Here is a 25,513-nt window from a genome sequence, read left to right as displayed (position 1 = left end):
CTGTTTAATGCTGAAAAGCACCTGTAAGTGGAAGGAGGTTGCTCTGAGGCAGGGGTGGCAGGGCAGATCTGGGAGGAAGAAAGGCACTTTGGAAACGTCTATAGAGAAGAAAAAAATACCTGGAAAGTTCAGTGGGTTTCAAGGTAAGACAATTCCTTCAAATTTACAATGCCATTTCTTTTTTAAAAAAGTGTTTATTATTTATTTTCCTTTTTTTAAGTGAAGAACAGTCGCTTTACAATGATGTGTTAGTTTCTGGTGTACAGCATGGCAATTCATTTATACATACATATATTTTCCTTTTTATATTCTTTTTCACTATTGGCCATTACAAGGTATTGAATACAGTTTCCTGTACTATACAGTAGGACCTTGTTTATCTATCTTATACATGCAAATCCAGAACTCCCAATTTATCCTTCCCACCCCTTTTTTCCCTTGGTTAACCATACGTTTGTTCTCTATGTCTGTGAGTTTGTCTCTGTTTTGTAAATAAGTCCATTTGTGTCCTTTTTTTTTAGATTCCACATGTAAGTGATATCATATAGTATTTTTTTCTTTCTTTCTGGCCGACTTCACTTAGTATGACGATCTCTGGGTCCATCCATGCTACTAAAAATGACATTACTTAATTAATCCCTTTTTAATGGTTGAGTAGTATTCCATTGTATAAATACATCACAACTTCTTTATCCAGTCATCTGTCAATGGATGTCTAGTGCACTTCCATGTCTTGGCTATTGTAAATAGTGCTGCTATGAACATTGGGGTGCATGTATCTTTTCCAATTAGAGTTTCCTCTAGATATACACCCTGGAGCAGGATTGCTGGATCATATGGTAAGTCTATTTTCAGTTTTTAAGGAATCTCCATACTGTTTTCCATAGTGGCTGGATCAAATTACATTCCCACCAACAGTGTAGGAGGGTTCCCTTTCCTCCACATCCTCTCCAGCATTTATCATTTGTAGATTTTTTAATGATGGCCATTCTGACAGGTGTGCGGTGATATCTCAAAAAATGTTTATTTTAAAATTGAATTATAATTGACATAACATTGCTTAGGTTTAAAGTGTACATGTTAACTTGATACATTTATACATTGCAATAGGTGTTAGCTAACACATCTGTCAAAATTTCCCATCACAGAGCCTTTTTTGATAACCAGCATTCTTCCAAGCTAGTCACCATGAGGGAGTTTTTGCTGTGTATTCTTCTGCTGTTACAGAGTTGCTAGAACTCATCAGCTCTCTGAATTACAGTACATGACAATATGCTGGCAAACTGCTTCCTTTTTTGCTTTTTTAACTGCCATCCTGTTATACGGTTTTGAATCCTAACAGCCTAGGACAGATGGTAAGAAATTATCTCATGGATGAGATTTTTTAACTCTAAAAAAAATAAGGCTGCTTTTATAATGAACTTTCTACATAATAAAAAATTTTTCTTCATAGTGATTTATTCATGCCAAATTGCTATATGATTTCCCCTGTTATTGTTCCAAGAGGGGAGAGGTTCACAAATGTATAATGAAAACAGGAAACTCATTTACATCCTGTACTTGTGCAACCCAGATTCAAAACTGCCTATGAGGAGACGGACGAATATTGGTTGTGATAAATTATTTCACAGACATATGCCCACTATCAGAAAAAATAATAAAAGCTGACTAATTCATTTTGAAATGCTGCCTTAAATGCCAGAACAAAGAGAAGAAAAGGGATTTAAAAAGCATACTTTACAAAAGATACATGTCATTTTAAGGGAAAAATAAGACATCAATACATTTTAAAACTATAAAGCATTGACCGTTTTCCCATTTGTTAAATTCTTTTTGATATGGATTACACATTAGTTTTCCCTAGGACTAAGGAGTTGCTAATTTTCTCCTTATGTGTATAATTTGTCTTTGACCTTTAACAAATGTCCTGTAGGCAGCCCACTTACCACCCGAGAACAACGCCGCAGCCCCATTTTACATGCACACAAAGGGCTGAAACCTCCATAAAAATAAATGATCCATGGTACCAGCTACATTAACCCACAGAATAACAAGCTACTGCAGCCCTGTAAATTTTAGTGCCATCCATTCAAAACCACACGAGGTCACTTTGGTATTAAATTCATAGGAACAAAATAGTAAATACACATGTTTAATCTGTTAAACTGCCAGCTGTATATTTTGTGTAAAAGTCTGTTAGCCGAGGAAAAGCTATTGAAAGGTGCGTCAGCCGGTATATATTTAAAAGCAGTGTCTCTTTCCAATACCTGATTTTATGTGTTACAGATACACTTACTATTAAGCATCATGTATATTTAATATCACAGCATCTACTTCAGTGCCCTAAAAGACTTTGTCCACTTTATTGTTTCCATTATTGAAGAGCTAACATTTGGTTCTCCCACAGTTCTGTAAAGTGCAGGCAACCCACAAGAGCTTCTAGTTTTAGCCAGCAGTCCTGTGGGACGACGATAATTGTTATGAAATCATTAATTCTATCTCAGCAGTTTCAACTGTCAGGTACATGTAACAATAATTGCAGTTAATGAATGCTGCTCAATTTATTAAGTACAAAATGAAATCCAGTATTTCTTTTATAGGCAGCACTGAGACATAGTAACATTGATCATTTGTGTATACCAGGTTGAATATTCTACTGTCTTTTATTGGTCAGGGTACATAGCTAGATTTTTTTTTAAATAACTTCTCTTCATTAAAAAATAATGCAGGGGATTCTAACTCTCCAATTAAAGAGGTATTAAAATAATTAGTACCAAAAGAAATGTTTAATATGAGTCTATGTTTATGAAAAACAATTTGGCAGAACTCAGATTTAACTCCTTCTTTGGATAAACAAGATTCTTTCCCGTGCCACCCTCTTTCCCCTACTTCTTATGAGAATATGAAAGAGTCCCCAAATTTCCAGTTGTTTGAAATATGTGTGTTGTTTTTTTTTCCTCAAACGTCTGGGCAGTGAAACTTTTGTGTACATAGATACAGCCTAGTTCTTGATTAAAAAAGTAAGAAATAGATTTCTTGTCTTCAGTCATTCAAAGTAAACTGCATAGACATTTGCAAGAGCAAAGAGAGAAGAATTTCTGAAAATGTAGGATGAAAAGGTATCATTTTTAGGATCCCAGAGGCATCTGCTTCCAATAAGTATGCTCTGGCTAGTCCGTGGTCCAATGTGGACCACTGCAATTAGCTTATATCGTGGAACCATCAAGTCCTTGACCTGGGCTTTAATAACCTAGAAATAAAAAGAAAAAAAAAAGTCCTCACTTAGTCACAATGAAAGTTAAGAGCCTTCATTTTCATCATAAAGGTAGTGGATTTAAGAAAATAGCATGCTGCATAGTAGATACTTTCAGTAATTGTTGTAGAATGCTGGCTGTGATTCCCTTCGAGTGCTGTCCTCACAAGCTAGGACATTTAGGGACAAAATAATAGCACCAGTAAGAAATCTTCATTTTCTAAGGCACATGGAAAAATTATAGTCCAGAGAATAGAATTCAATGGATTTATTACATTCTTCGAAAATCTATGTTGGGATGGCTTCCCTTCAGAGAGTGTTGGCACTGGAGTGATACCATCTTGTTCATGTCTAATTAAGGGGCCATACATCTGGAGTCTCCTGTAATTTAACTAATCATGAATGCTTATTAAAGAGTTTGTTATAAAAAAGAAAGTCGAGAAAACCTGGTGGAGTGCCAGCACTTTAGCTGATAAAAACAGAAATGTATTTAAATAGATTTAAAGGCCATAATGTTTGTATTTGATGGCATGGTCTTAGCTGCCTTGGGGAAGAGAAAATGATCGTTAAAATATTGTATCTTTTACAATAAATTTTTAAAATAAATGGGGCAGTTTTATACATTTTTAAAAAGAATATATGCAAATGACTCACATAATAATTGTTTTAGACAAAGGCTTTTTACACACACAGGCACACATGGAATATGACCTAATAAATGTTTTCATAAAATATAAATAAGCAGTTTTACTGCGACTGCAAATTCATCGCCTTTATCGAAAAGTAGGGGGTTGTGCTTTCAGCAAATATTCTAGTCATAGCTAACACTTTGGGAAATCATACATATACCTCAGAAATTGTTTTAGTCAACTGTCTACAGAGCTCTGCTTCATACTGCTCTTCTTGTAGGTAGTTAGTTAACACATCTTTCAGAATACGATTGACAATGGCCACAGGAAAACGTTTGGTAGGACCTGAAAATACAGATGACATTTCTTTCAAAGAAGTAATTGCAAATCATAGAGTTTTGAAACATAGAGAGACAATTCATCTTCGGAGTGGCCTCCATTTAAAGAAACAAGTGGTCCTAATTAGGTTTCTAGTCAAATTCTCTGGCAGGGGACGAGAGGACAATGGACTCCTCCACTTACCAGACTGCCTGAAGGGTGTGTTCAACACCCGTGAGGTTTGACATTGGAAATATCCACCTTCCCAGTTCCCACTACTAAGGACTTACTGCAAAGTCTCAACATCTTTCTAACTGGCCCCCAGCTGTTCCATCTCCCCCTCCAGTCTCTCTCCCACACTACAAGTGGAGCTGTGACACCCAGATCTAACCACCATGTTTTCCTTAGCAAAGTCCCAGGTTCAGCTCCTGTCTAACCTCAAGCCTCTCCTCCCACCAATACAGCACTCCACATGAACGCTGCTCCGGCCTCATGGACTTCACCTGTCCTTTAGAGAATGCTTGTGCACATTTGCTCTTCTTCTTCTTTTTTTAATTAGTTAATTTATTTTTGGGGGGTAATTAGGCTTATCTATTTTAATGGAGGTACTGGAGATTGAACCTAGGACCTTGTGCATACTAAGCATGCACTCTACCACTGAGTTCTACCCTCCCCTCTTGCTCTTCTTTTCAAATGCAACACCCTTCTCCATCCTGTTCATCTGAGAAATATCCACTCATGTGTCAAGGTCAGCTCAAATGTCTTCTTCTCCGGGAAGCTTTCCTCCTCTCTTAAGGTAAAATTCATCCTTCTCTTCTCTATGCTCCCGATGCACTGGGTCACCACTGCTATCTTGGCTCCTAATCCACCCAATAAATGGCTAAGGCATATCTGCCTTTCTCCCCTGCAATGGTAAACGGTATCAGATTATATCCTCCCCAGGGTCTAACACAATGCTAAAGGCATAAGATATGTTTAAGGTCTGATTTCCAAATTTGAGTAGAACCAAACATTTTGTAGCTAATAACCATAGTACAGATAATAGCTACTTTCACTGGGCATTTTCTACCTGTCAGCCACCGTGGTATTTTATATTCATTATCTTTTATGCAAAATCTCCCAATAAATCTCTGGCGTGAATCTTACTGTTTTTCCCATTTCACAGATGGGAAAACAGAGGTTTAAATATTTTGAGTAACTTGCCTAGAATCATACGGTGGCAGAGCTGGGAGGTACCCCCAGGTTTATCTGACTTGAGAGCTTGAATTTTAAACCACATTTAGTCCACTTTCAGAGCAAAAGCTTCAGATGGATCTTATCCTGTGCCCCAGGCGTCTTATCTGTACCTCCCGGGAATCACCATCTCGCTGTGACTGCACAAGTTACACTCGATCATTATTTGCTGAGTTGATATGAAGGAATGAGATAAAAAATCACACCCAATTCTATTTTAATAGTCATCAGTATATTTAAGTGCTTATTTTTAATGACAGTATCAATCAGGGTCCAAGGAAACATATGGCGCATTAAAGTTAGGACAATTCCAGGAGGATTTAATAGACTCCTTAAGAAGGTCTGAGCAGGCTGTAGGAAATCACGAAGGAATGTGCAGTACCCCTCAGCTTGGGAAAGTGAGGGTGTCACTTATCCCAACCCCAGGCTTGAAGGATCTGAGAAAGGAGCTCTTACTAGATCGCACAAGAGCCATGTGGAGAGGGCTCCCTTGAGAGCATCTTCCGTCCTTCTGTTGATGGATGCAAACAGCCTGAGATAAGCCCACAGGCTGGGATTCACCCTCCCCTCCCAGTCTGACTTCCCGCTGAAGTTTCCCGATGGCTGAACTTAACAAGAAGGTGACAGCCTGTTCCTAGGGTTGAGTTAGGTCAGCCTCCTGGGGCTCAATGAATGGTATTTTTGTTTTGATGATTAAATACAAATTGTTCAATTAAATTTAAATCAACCTGGGGAATGAATCTGGACTCAGTCTATATGTGAACAGAGGCAACTGATACAACAAGCATGATAATTAACCCCAGTATTTAATAAGCAGGCATCTCTGTTCTGCATACAGGAGAGCGACAAGACATTATAAACCTGTGGAGAGTTGGAGGGTTGGTTCCGATTGCTCCTGCGTCATGGGGTCAGAGACAGGGCACCAGCCTCCGTAGGCAATCTCCCACATATCTGCTGTGTCACTGTCCTATGGCTCTTCTAGAAGATTTCCACTTGCATACTCCAGTAAAATGATGCTAAATTTAAGAGTGGCTTCTACCTTTTTACTTAAGAAATTTTAAAATGATACTACCAGCTTGAAAAAAATTAAAATAGATTATGTCCTTTAGATCGGTACCTCTCTTTTTCACACCTTCCTACCAAGCATTCATAATGTATTTACCTTAACTGGACCTCTCTCACCCACAAGGAGCTTAACTCAGTCATGGATTATAGTGACTGTCTGCATCGTTCCTTTCAGAAAACAGCCAATTCCTTCGGAGCAGATATTTGTCCGCCTAGCACAGCTCCCTGTCATTCAGGAACAGCCTCTCCCAGATGGAAGGAACTGGTCCTCTTCCTACTCAAACCATGTTGTTCTTTACGATCTATCATCACGTCTTTTGAGCCCAAGTCCAAGTCATGGTTGATTGGCCCTGGGTGGACTTGCCCCAAGCCAGGCCATTTAGAGTCCTTCCTTGGGATTTTCCATTTTAAACTGGAACTAAGGGGGAAAAAAGTCTCTTTCCAGGGGCAAAAGTTATGACATGCGCCCCTCAAGAACTGCTGGAGACCATGTTTCTCACAGTGGGAAGGAAGCCAGGCCACAGGGAGAGGAGCCCACAGGCAGTTTAGTGCTGGAAAGAAAGACAGAATCCTGGTGGCACCAGAGTCCTGGTTTCCAACAGCCCCTGCTCACTGTCACTAATATCCTTTTTGCACTTTGCGTAGTTTTTCTTTTTAAATCTCGTAACCAGATTCTATTCTGAAAAAATTCTGAAATCTAGTAGTAAACTTTTCTTTTGTTAACTTCTTTGTGTCCTTGGCCCTATACAGCCAGATCATCCATTGCCTAACTCAGGCTGGGATGCTGAGGTGCAGAGAGAGAAAGCATTAATGTTCAGCTCTGGACTTCCAAAACCAGCTCCCAAAGATGGCAGAGTCAACTAATGTGAATGCCTAAGCTTTTTTAATTCTTTTTTTAGAGTGATTTCTTTTTTCTTTAGGAGGAAAAAATGCTTCCAGAAAGCAAAAAGCAACAACCTGAAGAAGGATCAAGATTTAAAGAAAGGAAAAACTATCCCTAAAAATAGATTTAAGAGAGAATAGATAAAAATTAGGTTATTTAATATTTCTGTGTCTTAGCTTCCCCAAATTGGGATAATAATAATTACCACATATTGTTTTTGGTTGGGATTAAATTGGTGAAATATTTTAAATGCTCAGAACAGTGCCTGCCACATAAAAAAATCACTCATTAGATATTTATTATTATTTGTGTTGTTGCTATTATAGTTGCTACTGCATTCCGAGTGAAAACACGGATTGCTCTTGCTGAGAAGGCAGCAAGATGGGTGAAGGTGTTAAGTAGGACCCTGGAGGGTGGAGCAGAGTCAGTGCGGAGAGACTGGCAGGCTCTGGCCAACAAAGCATCTGATGACAGGGCCTGATCATCTCATGGATGTTGAGCTTAAATGATGTCTCTCCACCTTTAGATTCTATTTTTCATTCATTTGGCTTCATTCTCAGCTGAGCTGTCTCTGTATGGCAGCAAAGATGGCCACCAGTAGTCCCTGTCTGATGCGGTGCTCATATCATTGCTCCAGAAGAAGTCCCGTGGAGAACTCATTCCATACTTAATAGGAAATTATACTGGATGTTACAGAAGGCTTTTCTTCTTAGTGATCTAAGTGAAGTCCTAGAGCCCATTACTTTGAGAAGCAATTAAATAATGAATGCAGGGGCAATTTAAATACAATACTTTATTTAATTCTCACGGTATCCTTATGCTGTGTGGACTTTTATCCCTACGTACAGATGAAGGAACTGAAATTCAAGGATGTTGAATATCTTGCTCAAAAATAATTTATTTAGGAATTTGCAAAACCAGAATTCAGATTCATAGACATTGGATTCTACAGTCTATATTTTCTTCTGTATTCATGTTTCGGTCATTAATTGAAGATGTATGGAGTGGTGTTTCATTACAAGAAACGTATTTTCATCCTTCTATTCCCTTTTTTTCCCCATTGGTTATACTCACTCTTGTTTCATCTCATTCTTGGTGGCTGTAATTACTCAGATAAAGGGAAGACGAACATGCTAAACATTTAAGGCATGTTTGGATGATGCAAATATTACTGGAAAGAATGTGAAAAATTAAGCCCAGTAATACTGGTGATTGATTTTTTTCCCTCACTCTCCTGGTCAGTATTGTGTTGTGTAGATATGAGAAAATCTTTACCAAAGGCCCACAGAATACTTTTCAGATGCAAAATAAATAGAAACTAGTAGAATTGGAAACACGTTTGATTATTAACAAAATAGCTAGTTGAATGCTCAAAAAAATGGATTGTCAAGTATAAAAAAACTTTAATTATAAAAGAACAATTCAAATGACTTCTTGAAAGAAAAGATGGAAAATACTTTAAAGTATTTCCAAAATTACTTTTCTACCTTGTTTCAACACTCATTACTTCTAAACCTGATTAGACGATTTAGTTTGAGGAAATGAGCTATGAAAATATACCCTTATGAAGAAGAAACACAAGGTTTCATATTTCAGCTCCTTTATCTTGTGGAAATGTGATTCAAACCCTTCCAGCACACAGAGTCCAAAGCCACAGGCACCGAATGGCTAAGATCTTAGTTCTAAGGGGAAGAAAACGTGACCCACACTTAGCTTGCCTAACTGAAAAGTCTAAGAGTACATAGCTGAATTCTGGCCTCGGCCTCAGGCTTCCTGTGGGTGCAAGACGGCAGAAGCCATCTCAGCCCTTACATCTTTTTAGGTTTCAAGGTGTGATATGCATCTTCGACCACCCAAACAACACTCTCTGAATTGAACCTCAAAGACTCTGAAGGCCTTGACCAATCAAAGTGTGGTATTCCACCCTGGAATCAGCCACTGTTACATCTCTGAAGCCAGTGTCAGATCCAGCAGAACACCATGGACCGAAAGTGGTACTGATGGCAATGGTGGAGCTTCCCCAAAGGAAACTGGGGATGGTTACCAGAAGGAATATAAATGGACATCGGATGGCTGGAATATTCGTTGTCTACCACAGGCACTGAAGATACCAGTAGACAGACTAATTGTGGAGTCTTATAATCCATGCAGTCTCGGGGATTAGTGTAGAAAACTGGCCAGAAGGTCTAATGGGATGTGCCAATGGTCTATAATTTTCTTGAGGTTAACTAGCCACAGATGAAACCACTCTGGCCCATGGAGTCTTCCTCTGGTCATTGGCAAGTCTCTGTGGAATTTCTATACAGCAGTAATTACATACAGACCCAGATAATAGTGGGTAGGTAGGCATTTACAGAAAACAAGTAGGTCTATGAGGAAACATAAATGGGAAAAGATAGTCACTGTGGACTCCACCTGGGGTATAGGGGCAGGTGCAAAGATTTTTGTTTTCAAAGACCCCAAATCTCTGTGGGAAGGGATAAACATCTCTGCCAACAAGGGACCAGGAATCATTTGCCTTTGCCTTGAAGGCTTTTTTCTCCACCTATCGGCAACCTTGGGTTGTTTTGTTCAATAAAACTTTAATGCATATCTCCTTCATTTAAGTCAAGTATATGTAAAATAACGCCACAAGATAACCTAGAAATACACAGAGAACTTCTAGACAGTAATACACACTGCAGCTCAGTGTTGCCCAGTGAATTGCTTGGTATTTAGGAAATACTGATAAAGAAAAGTAGGCAATGGATAGTGGTCCCATTTTGCAGAGGAAGACATTAAAGCAGTATCAAATCACTCAGTTAATTAAGAGCCCTTATGTTGTGCAAGCGTTGATGATAATGCCAGGTTATCAGATATTATTCTAAGTAAATATCATTCATGAAATTAGAATGTTCAGATAGGAGGGAGTGATAAAGGCACACACCCATTTGATAGGTGTTTTCCATCTGAACTGTAAGGTGAGAGGCATCGTCATGCTGGCTAGGGTCATCCATGTAAGACACTGTACTCACAGAGCTAAAAGCAAGGAGAAAACAAATTTCAATAGTTATTATAACAATAATAAAATGCAGTATTGCTTTCAGCGAAAATGTTACAGAATTTTACATTTACTCTGGAAAACATTTCAGGCAAGACCCATGTAAATATCCCAGTGATATATTTATAAAGCCTAAAATATTTTAGAGATGGAAGTTTTACGGGAGTAGAGAAGTTACTTGGAGCAGGTCTCAATATAGCGGTTGAAGCCAAGCCCAGTGCCTGGGGCATTTATCACCAGAGTGTTCATGGGTTGTTCTGTCTGTGGGGTAACAAAGTTTGGACAGTTAGCTCTCCACATCTGTGGATTCAGCTAATCACGGATTTCAGTTGGGTAAATTTGCTGATGAGGAACCCTGGATATGGAGGACCGACTGCACTTGGCCATTTAATACAAGGGACTTGACCGTCCACAGATTTAGATGTCCACGGGGGTCCTGGAACCAATACCCGGAGGATACCAAGGGACGGCTGTACATGTTTCAAAAGCCTTTGTCAACTGCGTCTCTACTGCAAATACAAAGGCTCTCCTCAAAGTGGACAAAACTCACAAAAGGCCTGGGGATTATATGAGGAAGCTTGAAATGTTGGGAAACAACTCTATATATACATGGGGGTTGTAAAGAGATTACTATTTTACATACCTCACAAAATCCCTTTAGTAGAAAAAAGAAAAACGAGAAACTCATCTATGTGAGGAGAGAAACCGCAATTCACCGAAACTATCGAAATCAATAAGCATCAATCATTCTTTTCAACAGTAAGAAAGGGTTTTGGCTTGGTTACCAAGGCAATATAAGCTTATCCAGGTGCTGAACAGGAACCCCCAGAGTCCCTCCAGCACTACTTATTCAACTTAATCAGAGATTCAAGTGTCACTAACGGCAGTCTCAGATCTCTAGCCCCAATTCTCTCCACCTGTGAAAACGGAGGTTAAGACAGATGTCATTTCAAAGGAGATGCTATAATAGTGTGTGTATGTGTTTTCAGAGTGACTACTTTAATAAGCAGGCTATATTTTTGCTTTAATTAAATGAAAATGAGATACTTGTTCTTTATCTTTTGAGATTTCTTTTCTTCTCTCTGCAAGGAGTTTTAAATGCTTAGTTCTGGGCTGTCTGGAATTGGTGAGCTTCTTGCAAATAGATATTTTAAGAGAATCATGGATACTATATTTTAAAACATCTTTTAAGACAATATAATATATACAATAAATTAAGGTTAACTCACTCAGCTCAAGCAAGTGATGCAAGACATTATGGTTGCTTTTCCAAGATGGATTTCTGGATTAGTGATCTAGTCTTCATTCTTGTAACACCTGCTTTCCTCAGTTTTCTGCTGCCCTTTGAAGTAACCACCAACCTGTTTAGCCACATTGGCTGCAGGTGTTGTGGGCAGTGCCAAAGAGGATAGCTTCTGCTTAGAAAACTCAGTGTCACATAAGCCCCTTGATTCTAAGATAAGCCAGCCTGCCCCAATATTGTATATGCCACTTTTTATTCTGCAAAACATTCTCCATCAATTATCTCATTTTACCTTTACAAGACCTTTTCAAGTAAGTAGAAGAGTCATTGTTCTGCCCATTTCAGTGATGTAGGGAACCAGGCAAAGGGCTTAACATCATACACATAGGAAAGGCAGACTTAGATTTCAAATATCCTACTTAGCTCTCAGTGACAAAGTCTCACATATGATCATATCTGATAGAATGAAAACAGGGGCAATGACTATCTGAAATAATTAATTGCTGCAGTTAAAACTTGCACAAAAATAAAACCTCATTTCTTTTCTACTGAACACCATATTAAAAAATCACAGAAAGAGAAATAAAGTTGGTACAAAACTCAAATTAGCAGGAATTAGAAGTCTAAGACAAAAAAAGCAAACAAGGGTTTTTACAAACAGTCCTCACTATTGCTTTGTTATTACTATGTTACTAAAATAATGATATTCAGTACAGTTTATAGTATTATCAGTATGAAATTAGTGTTATCAGGGCAGATTAAAAATCCCACTGGCTGAGGATTGATGTGCAAATAGGAAGTGACTTTTTTTGAAATACTGAGGATAGGGGAAGGAAGGGTATAGCTCAAGCGGTAAGGACATGCTTAGCATACACAAGGTCCTGGGTTCAATCCCCAGCACCTCCTCTAAAACTTATACAAATAAGTAAACCTAACTACCCCCCCCAAATAAAATGAAATAAATTTTAAAATAAAAATTAAAAAATTTTTTAAAAGGACAAAAAATTACTGAAGATGATTTCATTCAGTGCCATTTTATTTCTACAGTAATCTGTAAACAGTGTGTGCTCATTATAAACAGTTCAAAACACAGGAAAGTATAAAGAACAAAGTAAAATTACACAAAAAAATTATTAACCCCAGTGATTGTCTAACCAATCTTAATATTAAAAAAAAATTTTCAGATGTGATTTTACATATGGGATCATTATAGATGCTGGATTTTTCCCACTCAGAAATGTATAGTAGATAACTTTCTATGTCAATAAATAGTCACCTACCTCCATATTAAATATCAAGATAATATTTAGCATGTGAACATACTTCATTTTATTTAACCATTTATTCTCTAGGCCATTTAGGTTGTTTTCAATATTGAACCATTATAAAGAAAATTATAATGACCCCCATGGCAGGGACTGCAGTTTGCTTTCCAATGTTATTCTCTTCCTCTTTGGTAGCAGAATCCAAAGCTTGTAGGAATATTTCTCTCCAAATTAAAAGCAAATTCTTGGATTCTTTGGTGCTATTGGGGCCATGTGGCTTATAAGCCAATTAAATTAGGGGAGAAAATTCTGAGAGGATTAATTCAACCAACTAATTCAACCAATAAGGGTCTGCTTATGACTGGAGTGTAGATATAATGGCAAGAGCTCAGCAGCTATCTTGGGTCTTGAGATGACTTATGGATTACAGATTGGAAAGAAAGAAGACTAGGTCCCAGAACTGCTTCCCTCCAGTCTTTCTTTTATGTAAGAGAAAATATATTTCTGTTTTTTTTGTGTCACCATTTTTGCTTTTTTTTAGACATTATTATAATAAGCATTAGATATAACTGTCACAGATTTGGAAGTGGGATGCTGCAAGGAACAGAGCACAAAACTCAGAATTAATTTTGTGGAAGAGACAGGGTTTGGGGGGTGAGATTTCAGATATTTTGCTGGAAACCTGGCATCCCTTATCACGCAGAAGGAAAATACTTGGTTGGTCTATTGTTTTCTGGGCTTTGGAAGCTGACCATGTATCAACCAAGACTTCATGGAAAATTACAAGAAATTTATACTTTTTAAAAAACCCTATTTATGGTATTTTTTGAAACTGATATCTGATAGTTCCATGTGAGAATGAGATGGTTTGGAAAAAGGGAGAGAGAAAAAAGAAGAATAAGCTGAACAGAAAAAATAAGATATTTATTCCTTTTAAAAAGACAGAAGGCATAAAATATTAAAAATGCTTTCAATTACCAACATCAGTTCAGAATACCGACTTAGAAAAACTTGTACATGTTTTCTATTGATAAACAGCTTTACCCAAGCCCTCTGAAATTTTTAAAGATAGAAATGTGAGATGCTTCAAAGAGCAAATTTATAATTTTAATTACCAGTGCTTTATATACAGTACAATAAATTTATTGGGTATATTTCACAACATTACAAGTGGATGAGTTTCAGTTGTCTATGACCAAGCCTCCCCTAGTTTATAATAATAATCCTTCTAGATACATGATCTCACTGCAATGGAATGCTGTAGTTGATTTTTTAAAACATGAAATATATTCGTGCTGTCTATGACTTTCATCAGCTTGTTGGCATTTATGGAGGAAAAAGATTTCACCTGGCAAGATTCCAAGTTGTAAAGGTTTAGGAAGGAAGGTAGATTAAAAGTAAAAGCAGGAAAACTGAAAATCTGGTGTAAACTGCTGGTGAAAACACTGAAAAAAATCAACTAATGTTATTTTGGAGAGAAAAGTAACAATTTGTAGCCTGTGTAAATTTCAGTTAATACTTGGAATCATATGTACTACTGCTCAGGACAGGCTTGAAATTAGACTGGATGTGGAAACAGCTGCCTGAAATTGCTCCACAATAACATAAGTAAGCCTATATCGTACCTGATTGACACCGGAAATGTCCCACACTAACCCAACAGCCGTGTTCTGATTATGCAGGAAGAAAGGGCAAAAAAAATTAGCTAAACAGTTGGAATTTTTTTTTCATGAAATTCAATTTTCCTGAAAACATTTTCCAAATTTTTGTGCTGACCAGTCCTTGAATTACAGAGAATAAACACAAAGCATGTCTTACGAAGGTTGGAGATAGAAACAATGATTTCAATTAAATCTCACCGGCCATAATATCACACCAATTAAGAATTATTAAGAATTCATTTCCAGACATTATCACTGCCATTACTACTTAAATGTTTTGAAGCTGCAAATAATATTTGAATGCATAACCGGCTTTGGAGCCATTAATGGAGTAGATTAGGAAGGTCAGAATATCACCTCTTTCTTTGATTTGTAACTGTGACATGCCTGGAACTACCGTATTTTGAATGGTATCATTTAAGTATGCCCCTCTTTTTTTTTTTTTCCCTATCTGTTCCCAAAGTCATGTGCTGCCTCCCAGTGGAGATATTTCAGAGTGCACAGAAAAAAAAAGAAAGTTACGCTGAGAATAGACTGCCCGCCACATGTGTAAAAACAGGGAGCCCAGTTAGACAGCTTTTAGAGTAATCCAGGTGAGAGATGACAGCAACTGCTATGAACTGAACTGTCTCCCCGCAAAATTCATATGTTGACGCCTTAACCCCCCATGTGGCTCTAGTGGTGATAGGGCCTTTAAGGAGATGATTAAGGCTAAATGAAGTCATAACGGTGGAGCCCTGAGCTGAAAGAACTAGGGTCCTTATAAAAGAGGAAGAGATACCAGGGTTCTCTCCTTCATGTGAAGACACAGTGAAAAGGCAGCCGTCTGCAAGTCAGGAAGTGGGCCCTCACCAGAACCTAACCCAGCTGGTACCCTGACTTCAGACCTCCATCCTCCAGGACTGTGAGAAAAGAAATTCCTATTGTTGAAGCCAGCCAGTCTGCGGTATTTTGTTATGGCAGCTCGAGCTGACTAATACTGTGACCTCGATTGAGATGGTAGCAGTGGGAGGCAGTGGTAAGTAGTTGGGTCCTGGATATGTTTTAAAAATTAATCCAATGGGATCTCCTGATGACTGGGAAGGAGGGGGGTTAGATAAAGAGTTAAGTTATGAACACGTTGGATTTGAGATGTCTCCTAGGTACTGAATGGAAAGGTCAATAGTCAGTCAGATATATGTCTGGGGTTTGGGAGAGACGTGTGGGCTAGAGATATAAATTTGGGGGCATAACATCAAGTCTCAGTCACTAGACTGAGGAGATTCCCAAGGGGACAAGCGTAGAACAAGAAAAGAAGAGGACAAAGGACTGCTCCCTGAGGCACTTTTACATTAAGAAGTTGGGGAGAAGAGGAGGTACCAGTGAAGAAGACTGAGAAGGAAGGACCAGTCGGGTAAAGGAAAACAGGAGAATGTGTCTTGGCGGCCAATGAAGAAAGTGTTTCCAGGAGAAAGGAGTGGTGGACAGTGTCAGATGTTGTGGGGAGGTCAAGAAAGGCGAGGACTGAGGATTGATCCCTGGATCAGCAATGTGAAAGTCACTATGGTCTTGACAAGAGCAATTCCACAAATTCAGGGACAGTGTGTTTTGTCCACCCCTGTGTCTTTAGCACCAAAGACAATGCCCACGACCCAGGCAACAAAAATATGTCCAATGAATAAAAGAAATGACACTATGATGAAGAAGTCATTATTATTCTCATTTTACAGATTATATTTCAAGGCTCAATATTTGTTTTTAGGGGGGAGGTAATTAGGTTTATTTATTTATTTTTTCAGCGGAGGTACTGAGGATTGAACCCAGGACCTCATGCATGCTAGGCACACACTCTACTATCAAGCTATACCTACGGCCCTGACTCAAAGAATATTAAATAGTGTTTAGTTAACAGAAGATCAGGGTTTCAAACTCAGGTCTAGTTTGATGCCAAAGTTCTATGTTGTAATAATAATAATAATAATAAGAATAAGAATAAGAATAAGAATAAGAATAAGAATAAGAATAAATAATAAAAATACTTGCTTTCTACTTAGATGTGCCAAGAACCATTCTAGGCACTTTGAGGTGTTATTTTAATAAATTCTCATCACACCCGGAAAGACAACTGTTATTTTTATCTTATTTTATAGAAGCAGAAACTGAGGTAAGGAGGCTTAAGAACTTATGCAAGATCAGCAGCTTGAAAGTGCTCAAGGATCTTGACCCCAGCCAGCTGGTGCAAAGCGGGCCTCTGAGACACTGTTTGACCCCCTGACTAAGCTGGTGCTGCTCCAGTCACTCCTTTAGATAGACAGTTGACCCTTGAACAACTCAAAGGTCAGGAGCAACTCAAAGGACCCGCCTCATCGTTGAAAATCCAGTATGGGTTACAGTTGGCCCTCCGTATCTGTGGTTGCCTTTCCTCGGTATCCTCGATTCCACATCCGCAGCTCCAGTCACAGACTGCGAAGTACCATAGCATTTACTATTGGAATGAAGCGACGTATACGTGGCCCTGTGCAGTTCAAACCCTGCCTTAGTTTGCTAGGGCGGCCATAACAAGGTACCACAGACCGGGTGGTTTAAACAACAAAACTTAGCTGTCTCACAGTTCTGGAGTCTGGAAGTCTGAGATCAAGGTGTTGGCTGTGTTGGTTCCTTCTGAGAGCTGCGAGGGAAGGATCTGCTCCAGGCCAGTCTCCTTGGCTGGTAGACGGTTTTCTCCTCCTGTGTCTTTTCACATCTATGTCTGTGTCCAAATTTCCCTTTCTTATGAGAACACCAGCCATATTGGATTAGAATCCACCTTAATGAACTCTTCTAAACTTAATCACCTCTTTAAAGACCCTGTTTCCAAGTGGAGTCACATTCTGAGGTACTGGGAATGAGGACTTCAACTCAGAAACTGGGTAGGGGTGGTGGGGGACACAGCTTAGCCCACATCAAATACAAGTGCTTTCACATGTCCCTAAATTCTAGGTCAGAGAACCAGAGGTGATTTGCTCTGTCATTTGGCAGTTGTGAAACTCTTGACAAGTCACTTTACGACATCAAACCTCAGTTTCCTCAATATATGGGGGTAATAGGACACGTATATTCCTGTTTTTTCTAAATACGGTTAGATTTCTTTGCTGAATGCCTATACAATTTTTTATTCTTACTAGCCTTGCCAACATTTGGTATTATTCTCCCTTCTTATGTTTTGCCATTCAGATGGGTGCAATATGGTATCTTGCTTTAATTTGCATTTTTCTCATTCCAAGTGAGTTTAAGCATCTCTTCATATTCTGCTTTGCCATTTGGGCTTTGCTTCTGTAAGTTGCTGTTTATCTCTTTGAATATTTAAATATTGTTTTCCTTCTTTAAAAATTGTTACTGTGCATGATTTAAAAATATATATATAACTTTTACTGGCCTAAAAACTGTGTCTATTGTGTTTTCTGTTGAAAAGAAATGCTAAGTTTTATTGCAGTTGTATATATCAAAGGTTTTTTTTTTTTCCTTTATGGTTTTAGTTTTTCATTTGGGGATCTTAAGAAATCCTCCCCTCCCACAGAACCCAAAGATATTCTATACTTTCTTCTATTAACTTGGTATCTTTCCACATTTCAGTCTTCCATCTGGAGTCTACCATGCAAATGGTGTAAGATTCCAGCTTCATTTTCCTTCATATAACAAAACAAGTTTTCACTCAACATAATCTATCAAAAGAAATCCATCATTTCCCTTGCTCATATGTTATGTTCTACATATTCATGGGTCTGCTTCAGAAGTTTCTATGTGTTCCATTGGCCTGTTTGTCTACTCCTGCACCTATTTGTTTATTGCTGCATTTATTATCATTTTTACGTACTACAACTTTGTAATATATCTTAATATCTAATAGGGTAAATTCCTCCTCTATGCTCACTCTTCAAAGTTAACTTAGTTATGCAAAATTCTTTCCTTATTTATAAAATTTAGAAAATAGTTTGTTGAATTTCTCAGAGTGCAAATGGATTTTGATTGAGCTATATTAAATTTCTAGATTAATCTGAGAAACATAGATATGTTACTGTGTTAAGCAGCTTCACCCACGTATTATTTCTCCATGAATTCAGATCTCCTTGAACGGGAATGCCTTTACCTGGGGTCACATTCCCAGGGCAGCTTTCACCAAGATGCCAGTGAAGGGTTATGTACAGAGATGTTGCACATGGTGCTGCACACCTTGCCTGGGAGTGAAAGCCACTCTAGGTGTTCATCCCAGGGGGAATGGATAGGAACATCAGTGACAGATGTATACTAAAGGACTCCTCCGCAGCAGTAAGAAGCGAAAAGCTAAATATCCATAGTTACATGAGTAAATTTAAAAAATAAAAATGTCAAACCAAAATAAGATTTATAGTGTAATACTATTTACTTAAGTCAAAATCCATATATTTGTTAAGAATTTGTTCTGTATTTTTTTATGAGATAGGTGAGACCACAAAAGGAGTCAGGGGAGGGATTCGGGAAAACATAATTTATAATATTCACAGGTCCTCGAGACAAGAGACACGACATGCCACACAGGACCACGTGGAAGAACCCCTGAGTGGTCAAGAGGCGGAGGACAGGAGCGCGGGAGCACCAGGGCTGGAGCCTCTACTGGGGCTTCCCAGGGAAAGGCAAAGCTGTGCAAGGGAACAGGTCAGGGCTGGCTAGTCTGAATAATTTCAGCAGCCTCTAAGCATAGGAGAGGTCCCTAGTGGTTTGGTACCTGGCACTGGGATGATTAGGGCAGACATTACTGCCTCCCGGGATGTGGCAGGAGGAGGGGCGCCAGAGAGAAGAGGGCGAGGTCTGGGTTGGTCAGTTGACATATCAAAGGCATGCTCCCTGCTGAGACCTTGGCTATCTTGAATAATTGGCTAGACCTGGGAGGGGCAGTCTCTCCGCAGTCAGAAAGTGTTTTTTAAGCTGTCAAAACATCTGAATATATGTATTTAAACGCCGTATTATATATTTTTAGATTTTCTGTGTATTAGGATCTTTTAGGATTTCGATGGTAATAGGACTTACCAAAACGAGGAAAAGGCCAGGTAGATATTTTTGGCTTCGCAGGACCTGCATTTCTATCACAACTACGCAACTCTGCCATTATAGTGTGAAAGCAACCAGAGACAGTACACACCTGGGCAAGCCTGCATGTGTTCCAATAAAACCTTATTTACACATACTCAAGTTTGAGTTTCTTATAATTTCCATGAGACAAAAAGTATTATTCTCCTTTTGATTTTTTTTCCAAACATGTAGAAACCTTTATACAAATACAGGTGGCAGGTCGGACTTGGCTCTTGGGCCATGGTTTGCCAACCACCAATACAGAGCTTCTGTGAAACTTAAGTGAGGTCCTAGTGAGGGCTCAATAAATGTTAGCTTACCATCCTTACTACTGTCAATTATCTAAGTGGAAAACAAACAAAATTCACAATTACAGATGAAGTGTGATGACAACTAGGTAGATAGAGGAAGAAATATGCCAACATGCTAACAGTTTACAATGTTGGGATAGTGAGAATCAGCTTAAAATGCTTCTTTTTTATTTTAAGAATAAAGCCTACACTGGAATTTGACACAACATTGTAAAATGATTATAAATCAATAAAAAATGTTAAAAGCGGGAAAAAAAAAAGAATAAAGCCTAAAAATTATATCACAATGAGAACATAATTTAAATAAAAGACCCAAGCCTAAAAACAGTTAACAGTAATTATATTGAATATAAATTCAGTCTTCCTCTCATAATTCAGAAGGCACTTCAGGTATCCTTTATGCCCAGGAATCAGCGATAAGCATCAGTTACTACTGGAGAAGACAACAGATTTAGAAACCAAGACTGGGGGCTGAACTTATGCTGATCTTAGACCACACCCAAGAAACGGCTTTCCAAGTAGGTCTACCTCCTACTCTTCTTTGCCCTCCTTATCAGTGTGTTTACTACTCTGAAGGCCAGTAAGTCCCCAATCTAATGAGAGAGAGAGAGACAAGAAAATAGCCAAACATAGTAGGATGCAGAAAGGAAGAGCATCCGACCCAACTGAGGGGGGAAGTGGCTGTAGTTGGGTAGTTACAAAACCATGGGTTGAATCCATTTCACCTGCCTTCACTAAGCAAGGTCATTTTAAGACTTGCATGTCCTCCAAGGGGTATGTAAGTGAAACAGCAAAACGTTTGCAGAATGATGATTATTGCACCTTTTCCCATCCCTTTCCCCACCCTCCCCACGCTCTCTATGCCTCAGACTGCCCTGCTTCTTTATCCTTTATTTCATAAACACTAGAGCCCCTTGCCTTTGGAGAGGCAGATTTGAGATTTGTTCCCCTGTCTCCTCACTTGACAGCCTTGCGAATGAACCTTCTCTTTGCTGCAAATGTCAGTGTCTTAGCATTTTGGCTTGCTGTGCATCAGGCAAGATGTACCTGTTTTGGAAACAGTTATAGAGAGCTTCCTAGAGAGGTGGAGATAGAGCTAAATTCTAAAGGAGGAAAGGAAGGAAGCCAGAGTGTAAGAAGAGCATTCCAGACAAGGGTACCCCATGGGAAAGCAAACCGAGTCAATGGCTGGAGCATTGAGGGATTGTAAACATGGAAGCTGGGAAAGCAGGATGCAAGCAGGAGAGTGGGGAAGATGGTACTAGAGAAGTAAGCAAGAGTCTGTGGACCCTTTTTTCCATACTCATGGTTTAAGACTATATGCTAGTCCTTCAATTGTTACTTGACTTACAGGTCTCAGTTATTTCATAGTAAAATGGTAAGAATGGCGTCCACCTAGTAGGATTAATGCTGGAGAGATTAAATGAGATAATGTATTGAGTCCTCAATATAATTCAAGATATACTTTATACTGTTGAAATTAGTCTATTCAAAACACTGTTTTGAAAAATCTTTTCAAATGAAAGGTACATGCTTTTCCAAAAAACCCCTGCAAATTCAAAACAATGCCTGCATTTGAGAGCTGTTAAGGAGTCAGAAGTTTTTGACTAGTTGAAGCCCCATTTCATGAAGGAGAATCACCCATATGTTCTGGTCCAAGGCGATAATGAAGACAATAGAAGGTAAGTGGGAGTTAGGGTTGGGAGGCAGCCTCCTAAATGGCTGCACTGTAAGGGCTTGGAAGCTGCTCATTTGCTATTATTTAAGGAAAAAAGCATCAATAGAGGATCCATTCTGAATGTTTTGTTGGAGAGTCCCAACTTCTCACTTTGAAATATATCAAAACACTTATCACTTAGTGAGTTTTTTTCTTTTTTGTATTTTGTTTGTATTTGTCAGTAAAAATTTTTTCCTACTGTGTTGCTATAATTATTTTTTATTCTTGGTACCTTTTAACTTATATTTATGCTTTATCAATAAAATAAGAGTGATCTTTAATTCTTCGAACTGGGCCACATTCTGATTCTACCTGACTTTCTAATTTGCTTTGAAAGGGAAGAAGTAAATGAAAATTTTGCAAGTAGGAATGACAGTTCGGTTTTTGGATGAGAGCAGTGCTTTGTAAATCACAGGACCAGGATTTATGTCAGATTACTGTAATAACACTTTCTTTAAAAAAGTTGAATGTAAGCTAACAATTATTTTAAAATCATGTTTTTTTTAAAAAAAACCTTGTACACTTAAATATTGGAAATAGCAGCCAAAATGGCACAGAGTCAGAAGCAAAAGTTACAGGGGTTAATGAGTCTTTTCAGCCTTACTTCTGACATACACTGGGACTAAGATGCCTTTGTATTTCCTATCTGGAAAAGAGAAGCGATTATACTTGTAATCCACAAATGCCCAGGGCTGAAAAGTGGTATTTTGAAATAAGCGCATTAATACACTCTGAGAGTGGAATGAGATGGTTTCAGAATTCTATTGTAAATGTATTTCAGCTCTTCTGGTCTCTGTTCTGTAGGACCCACCAGCTCCTACTTCCCAACCCTGGGGATTAATATGCTACATCCTTCAATCCTGTGGAAACTATTAAAAAGGAAAGCTTATTACATAAGTGAATTGACCTCTGCATTGGGTAATTTGTTTGGTTTTCTTCCCAGTGGCAGTCGAAAAAAATGCCATGAAAGTGTTAAAAATTTATTCATCTTTTTTTTAGGAGAGCAAATTCAATATGTAGCAAGAGCTCAAAAAACATACTTATTATCATCTAACCCACTAATTATACTTCTGGGAAGAAAACAAGCAGAGACTTCTTATATAGTTGAAACATTTAAAAAGTGGAAACAAACTTAAAACGCTCAATAATTGGGGAATGACTAGCTCACCTGGAATCATAAACTGACAAAATATTATGCAGCCATTTAAAAGGATATGGACAAAGACTATGCAAATACATTACAAAATGTGTTTAAAATAACGCTAAATGCATGAAAATTGTACATAATGATTACAAAAGTGCAAAAACAATGTAATTGTATAATATTGAGGAGAAGAATTCGGGAGACAATGTAAGAAGTAGCTGGTCTACGTTGCACATGGCATTTCTTTTGAGTAGATGATTTTGGGGGGCATTCTCTGAAATAGTACAAAATGCTGTGATCAACTTATCACTTAAGTTTCCTTGCCCCTTTTCTCTTTTCTTCTTTTTCCTGGTGCACAACACAGTGATTCAATATTTCTATACATTTTAAAATGATCATCACAATAAATCTAGTTACCATTCTTTCTTTTTTAAAAATATGGCCCTGAAACGGTGACCTCAGCCTTGTACTTGCCCATTTTTCTTCCTTTCTTATGTCTCAGAGGAAATGCGTTTTTCCCCCCCAATAAATATTATGAACGTGTTAATTCAAGAATCGAGTTTAGTAGACATTCAGTTACTCACTCTTTGGCGCGCCCATGAGGTCCCTTCCGCCGGAAGTCGTGACTACTTAGTGAAGACACACTGGTCCTCTTCTTCAGTGAATGAGCCATTCTGTCTCTAGCCATGTCGGACATCGTCATAACCTATGGGAGAAAACTTTCATAAAATATCGAACAGAAGATCTGAAAACATTTTAGTTAGTGTAACACAGAGATTCATTCTAAATAAAGTACTCAGATACTTCCCCCACCCCCATTTTTGAATTGAGAAGTAGGGTTTCCTTAAGAGTGATTTTTAGTATATGTAGTTCTTCTGGTCAGTATAACTGGACATATGTTAACTCTGATAACTTTTATTTATGCAGTAGCACACAATTCACAGAAGCAGATATTAAGTTGCAGCAAAAATAACTTAACTGCCAAAGAGGTAAAATTCACTGAGAAAAGATAGCCATATTTAGAAGAAAGAAATTATTCCACACCAGAAAGCAATATGTTTTATTGTCCCCCAAATTTAATCTTAAAATAAAAGTTTGCTAATTGTTGTTGCCAGTACTTTAAAAATTAAAATGAACTGTCTTTTCCAAAGGGTTTTTTTTTTCAAGCAATAGTGATTTACTTTGTAAAGAGCAAACAGAACTTTAAAGGAAGTGATTTATTGGAAAATCTACATCCTCTCACAAGTGCTTGTTAAAAAGCGGGAAGGAGGAGTGGACCTCCCAGAACTCAGACTGTAACTCTACTGCCCTACTGCCTACATACACATTTAGACATTCATTTAAATCATTTTATAGTCTGTAAATCTGAGAGCCCTAACCAGGAGACACTGTGCTAGACACTAAAACAGAACTAAAACCTGAAGTCCTGAAGTCCTTGCCTTCAAGGAGCTGACAGTTGAATACAAAATCTAAAACCGCAGTGTGATCATTGTCAGGGCAGACAGAGGCAAAGGGCACACAAATATAGCAGAAGTTCCGTGTGTTAGGAGGAGCGGCAGTGTGGGGAGTGTGTTTGTGTACCCGCGTGTGATAGTGTGTGCAGGAATGTGAGCACCTCTGTGTGAGCCTCTCTCTGTGAGCACGTGCTTGTATGAGCATGAGTGTGTCCCCATGAGTGTGAGAAGCTGTGGTTTGAGTGAGAATGTCTGTGTACATTAATGTAATTGTGTGCCTGAATGCCTGTGTGAGCATCTGTGTCTGCACCTGTGTGTATGAGTGATTATCTGTGTACCTGAGTGTGTGCCTTTGTGTGTGATGTGTCTGTATACTGAATGTGTGCTTGTGTGTATGAGTGTGTCAGTGTGTATGAGTGTGTCAGTGTGTGTACGTGTCTGTGTATGTGAGTGTGTCCATGTGAATGCGTATATGTGTTGACAAGACAAAGTGAGCCTGTTTAAGTGAGTCATTCTGGTTCCTATCTTAAAATGACACAGACAGACCTCGATCTGCTCACCTGTTTCCAAAACTGCCCCGCAGTCTAGAATTTGGACCTAGAGGTCCGGAGGGGGTGCGGCCGCCAGTGTCGCCAGGGCGACCTCAAGCAGACTGCTCAGAACTCATGCTGCTCCAGGACCTGACAAGGCTGGCTGGCTCTGCACGGGACATCTCTCTAAAGCCCAGACACGCAGGCGGGCAGGGGGCCAAAGGCCAGGACCCGCTTTCAGTTCCCAAATCTGGAGCTAGTTCTTATTTGTTGGAGGGAGAGGTAAGGTATCAGAGAGAGAGATCGTGGCCACGGCAAGCAGGCCATTTTTGACACAGGGCCCTCCCTCCTCAGCCCCCTTGACCCTCGCCAATTTGCCTTTTGCCTTCTTTCTCTCTCGTCTGCTTCTGCTCCCCGTGCGCTGTGGAGAGGCCGCACTTACCTGCGGCAGGGCTGCAGCCGCGGGCGCGGCGCGGCGGGGGCCTCCCAGACCGCAGGCTCGTCCAGGCTCCCGCCTCCCAGGCTTCCCTCTGCCGGCGACCGCCCGCTCTCTCCCTCTGGACTCCGCGGTGCGTCTCCAAGGTGACCTCCTCAAACAGAGTCTTTGGCCCTCCCCAGACAGACAAAGTAGTTGCGTGGTCCTCAGGGCCGCCTACGGATGTGAAGGATCTCATCGTCACTGCCCAGAGGGGGCCGCCCTGAG

General features: G+C 39.1%; 1 protein-coding gene across 1 annotated transcript; it reads right to left on the bottom strand.

The window, feature by feature from the left end:
- Nucleotides 1-989: 989 nt before the first annotated feature.
- TCTEX1D1 (Tctex1 domain containing 1) lies at nucleotides 990-25,440 on the bottom strand. Its single transcript, XM_006191008.3, has 5 exons — nucleotides 25,253-25,440; nucleotides 23,411-23,532; nucleotides 10,308-10,399; nucleotides 4,103-4,227; nucleotides 990-3,250 (listed from the first exon to the last, which is right to left on the bottom strand). The coding sequence occupies exons 2-5, from the start codon at nucleotides 23,527-23,529 to the stop codon at nucleotides 3,047-3,049; spliced, it is 540 nt and encodes a 179-aa protein (XP_006191070.3). The 5' UTR covers nucleotides 23,530-23,532; nucleotides 25,253-25,440; the 3' UTR covers nucleotides 990-3,046.
- Between the last annotated feature and the right edge of the window lie 73 nt (nucleotides 25,441-25,513).

The sequence above is a fragment of the Camelus ferus genome, chromosome 13, assembly GCF_009834535.1.
Source record: "Camelus ferus isolate YT-003-E chromosome 13, BCGSAC_Cfer_1.0, whole genome shotgun sequence".
NCBI classification, from domain to species: Eukaryota; Metazoa; Chordata; class Mammalia; order Artiodactyla; family Camelidae; genus Camelus; species Camelus ferus.
The sequence above is the reverse complement of the archived record's forward strand: the minus strand, read 5'-3'. Positions and strand labels throughout refer to the sequence as shown.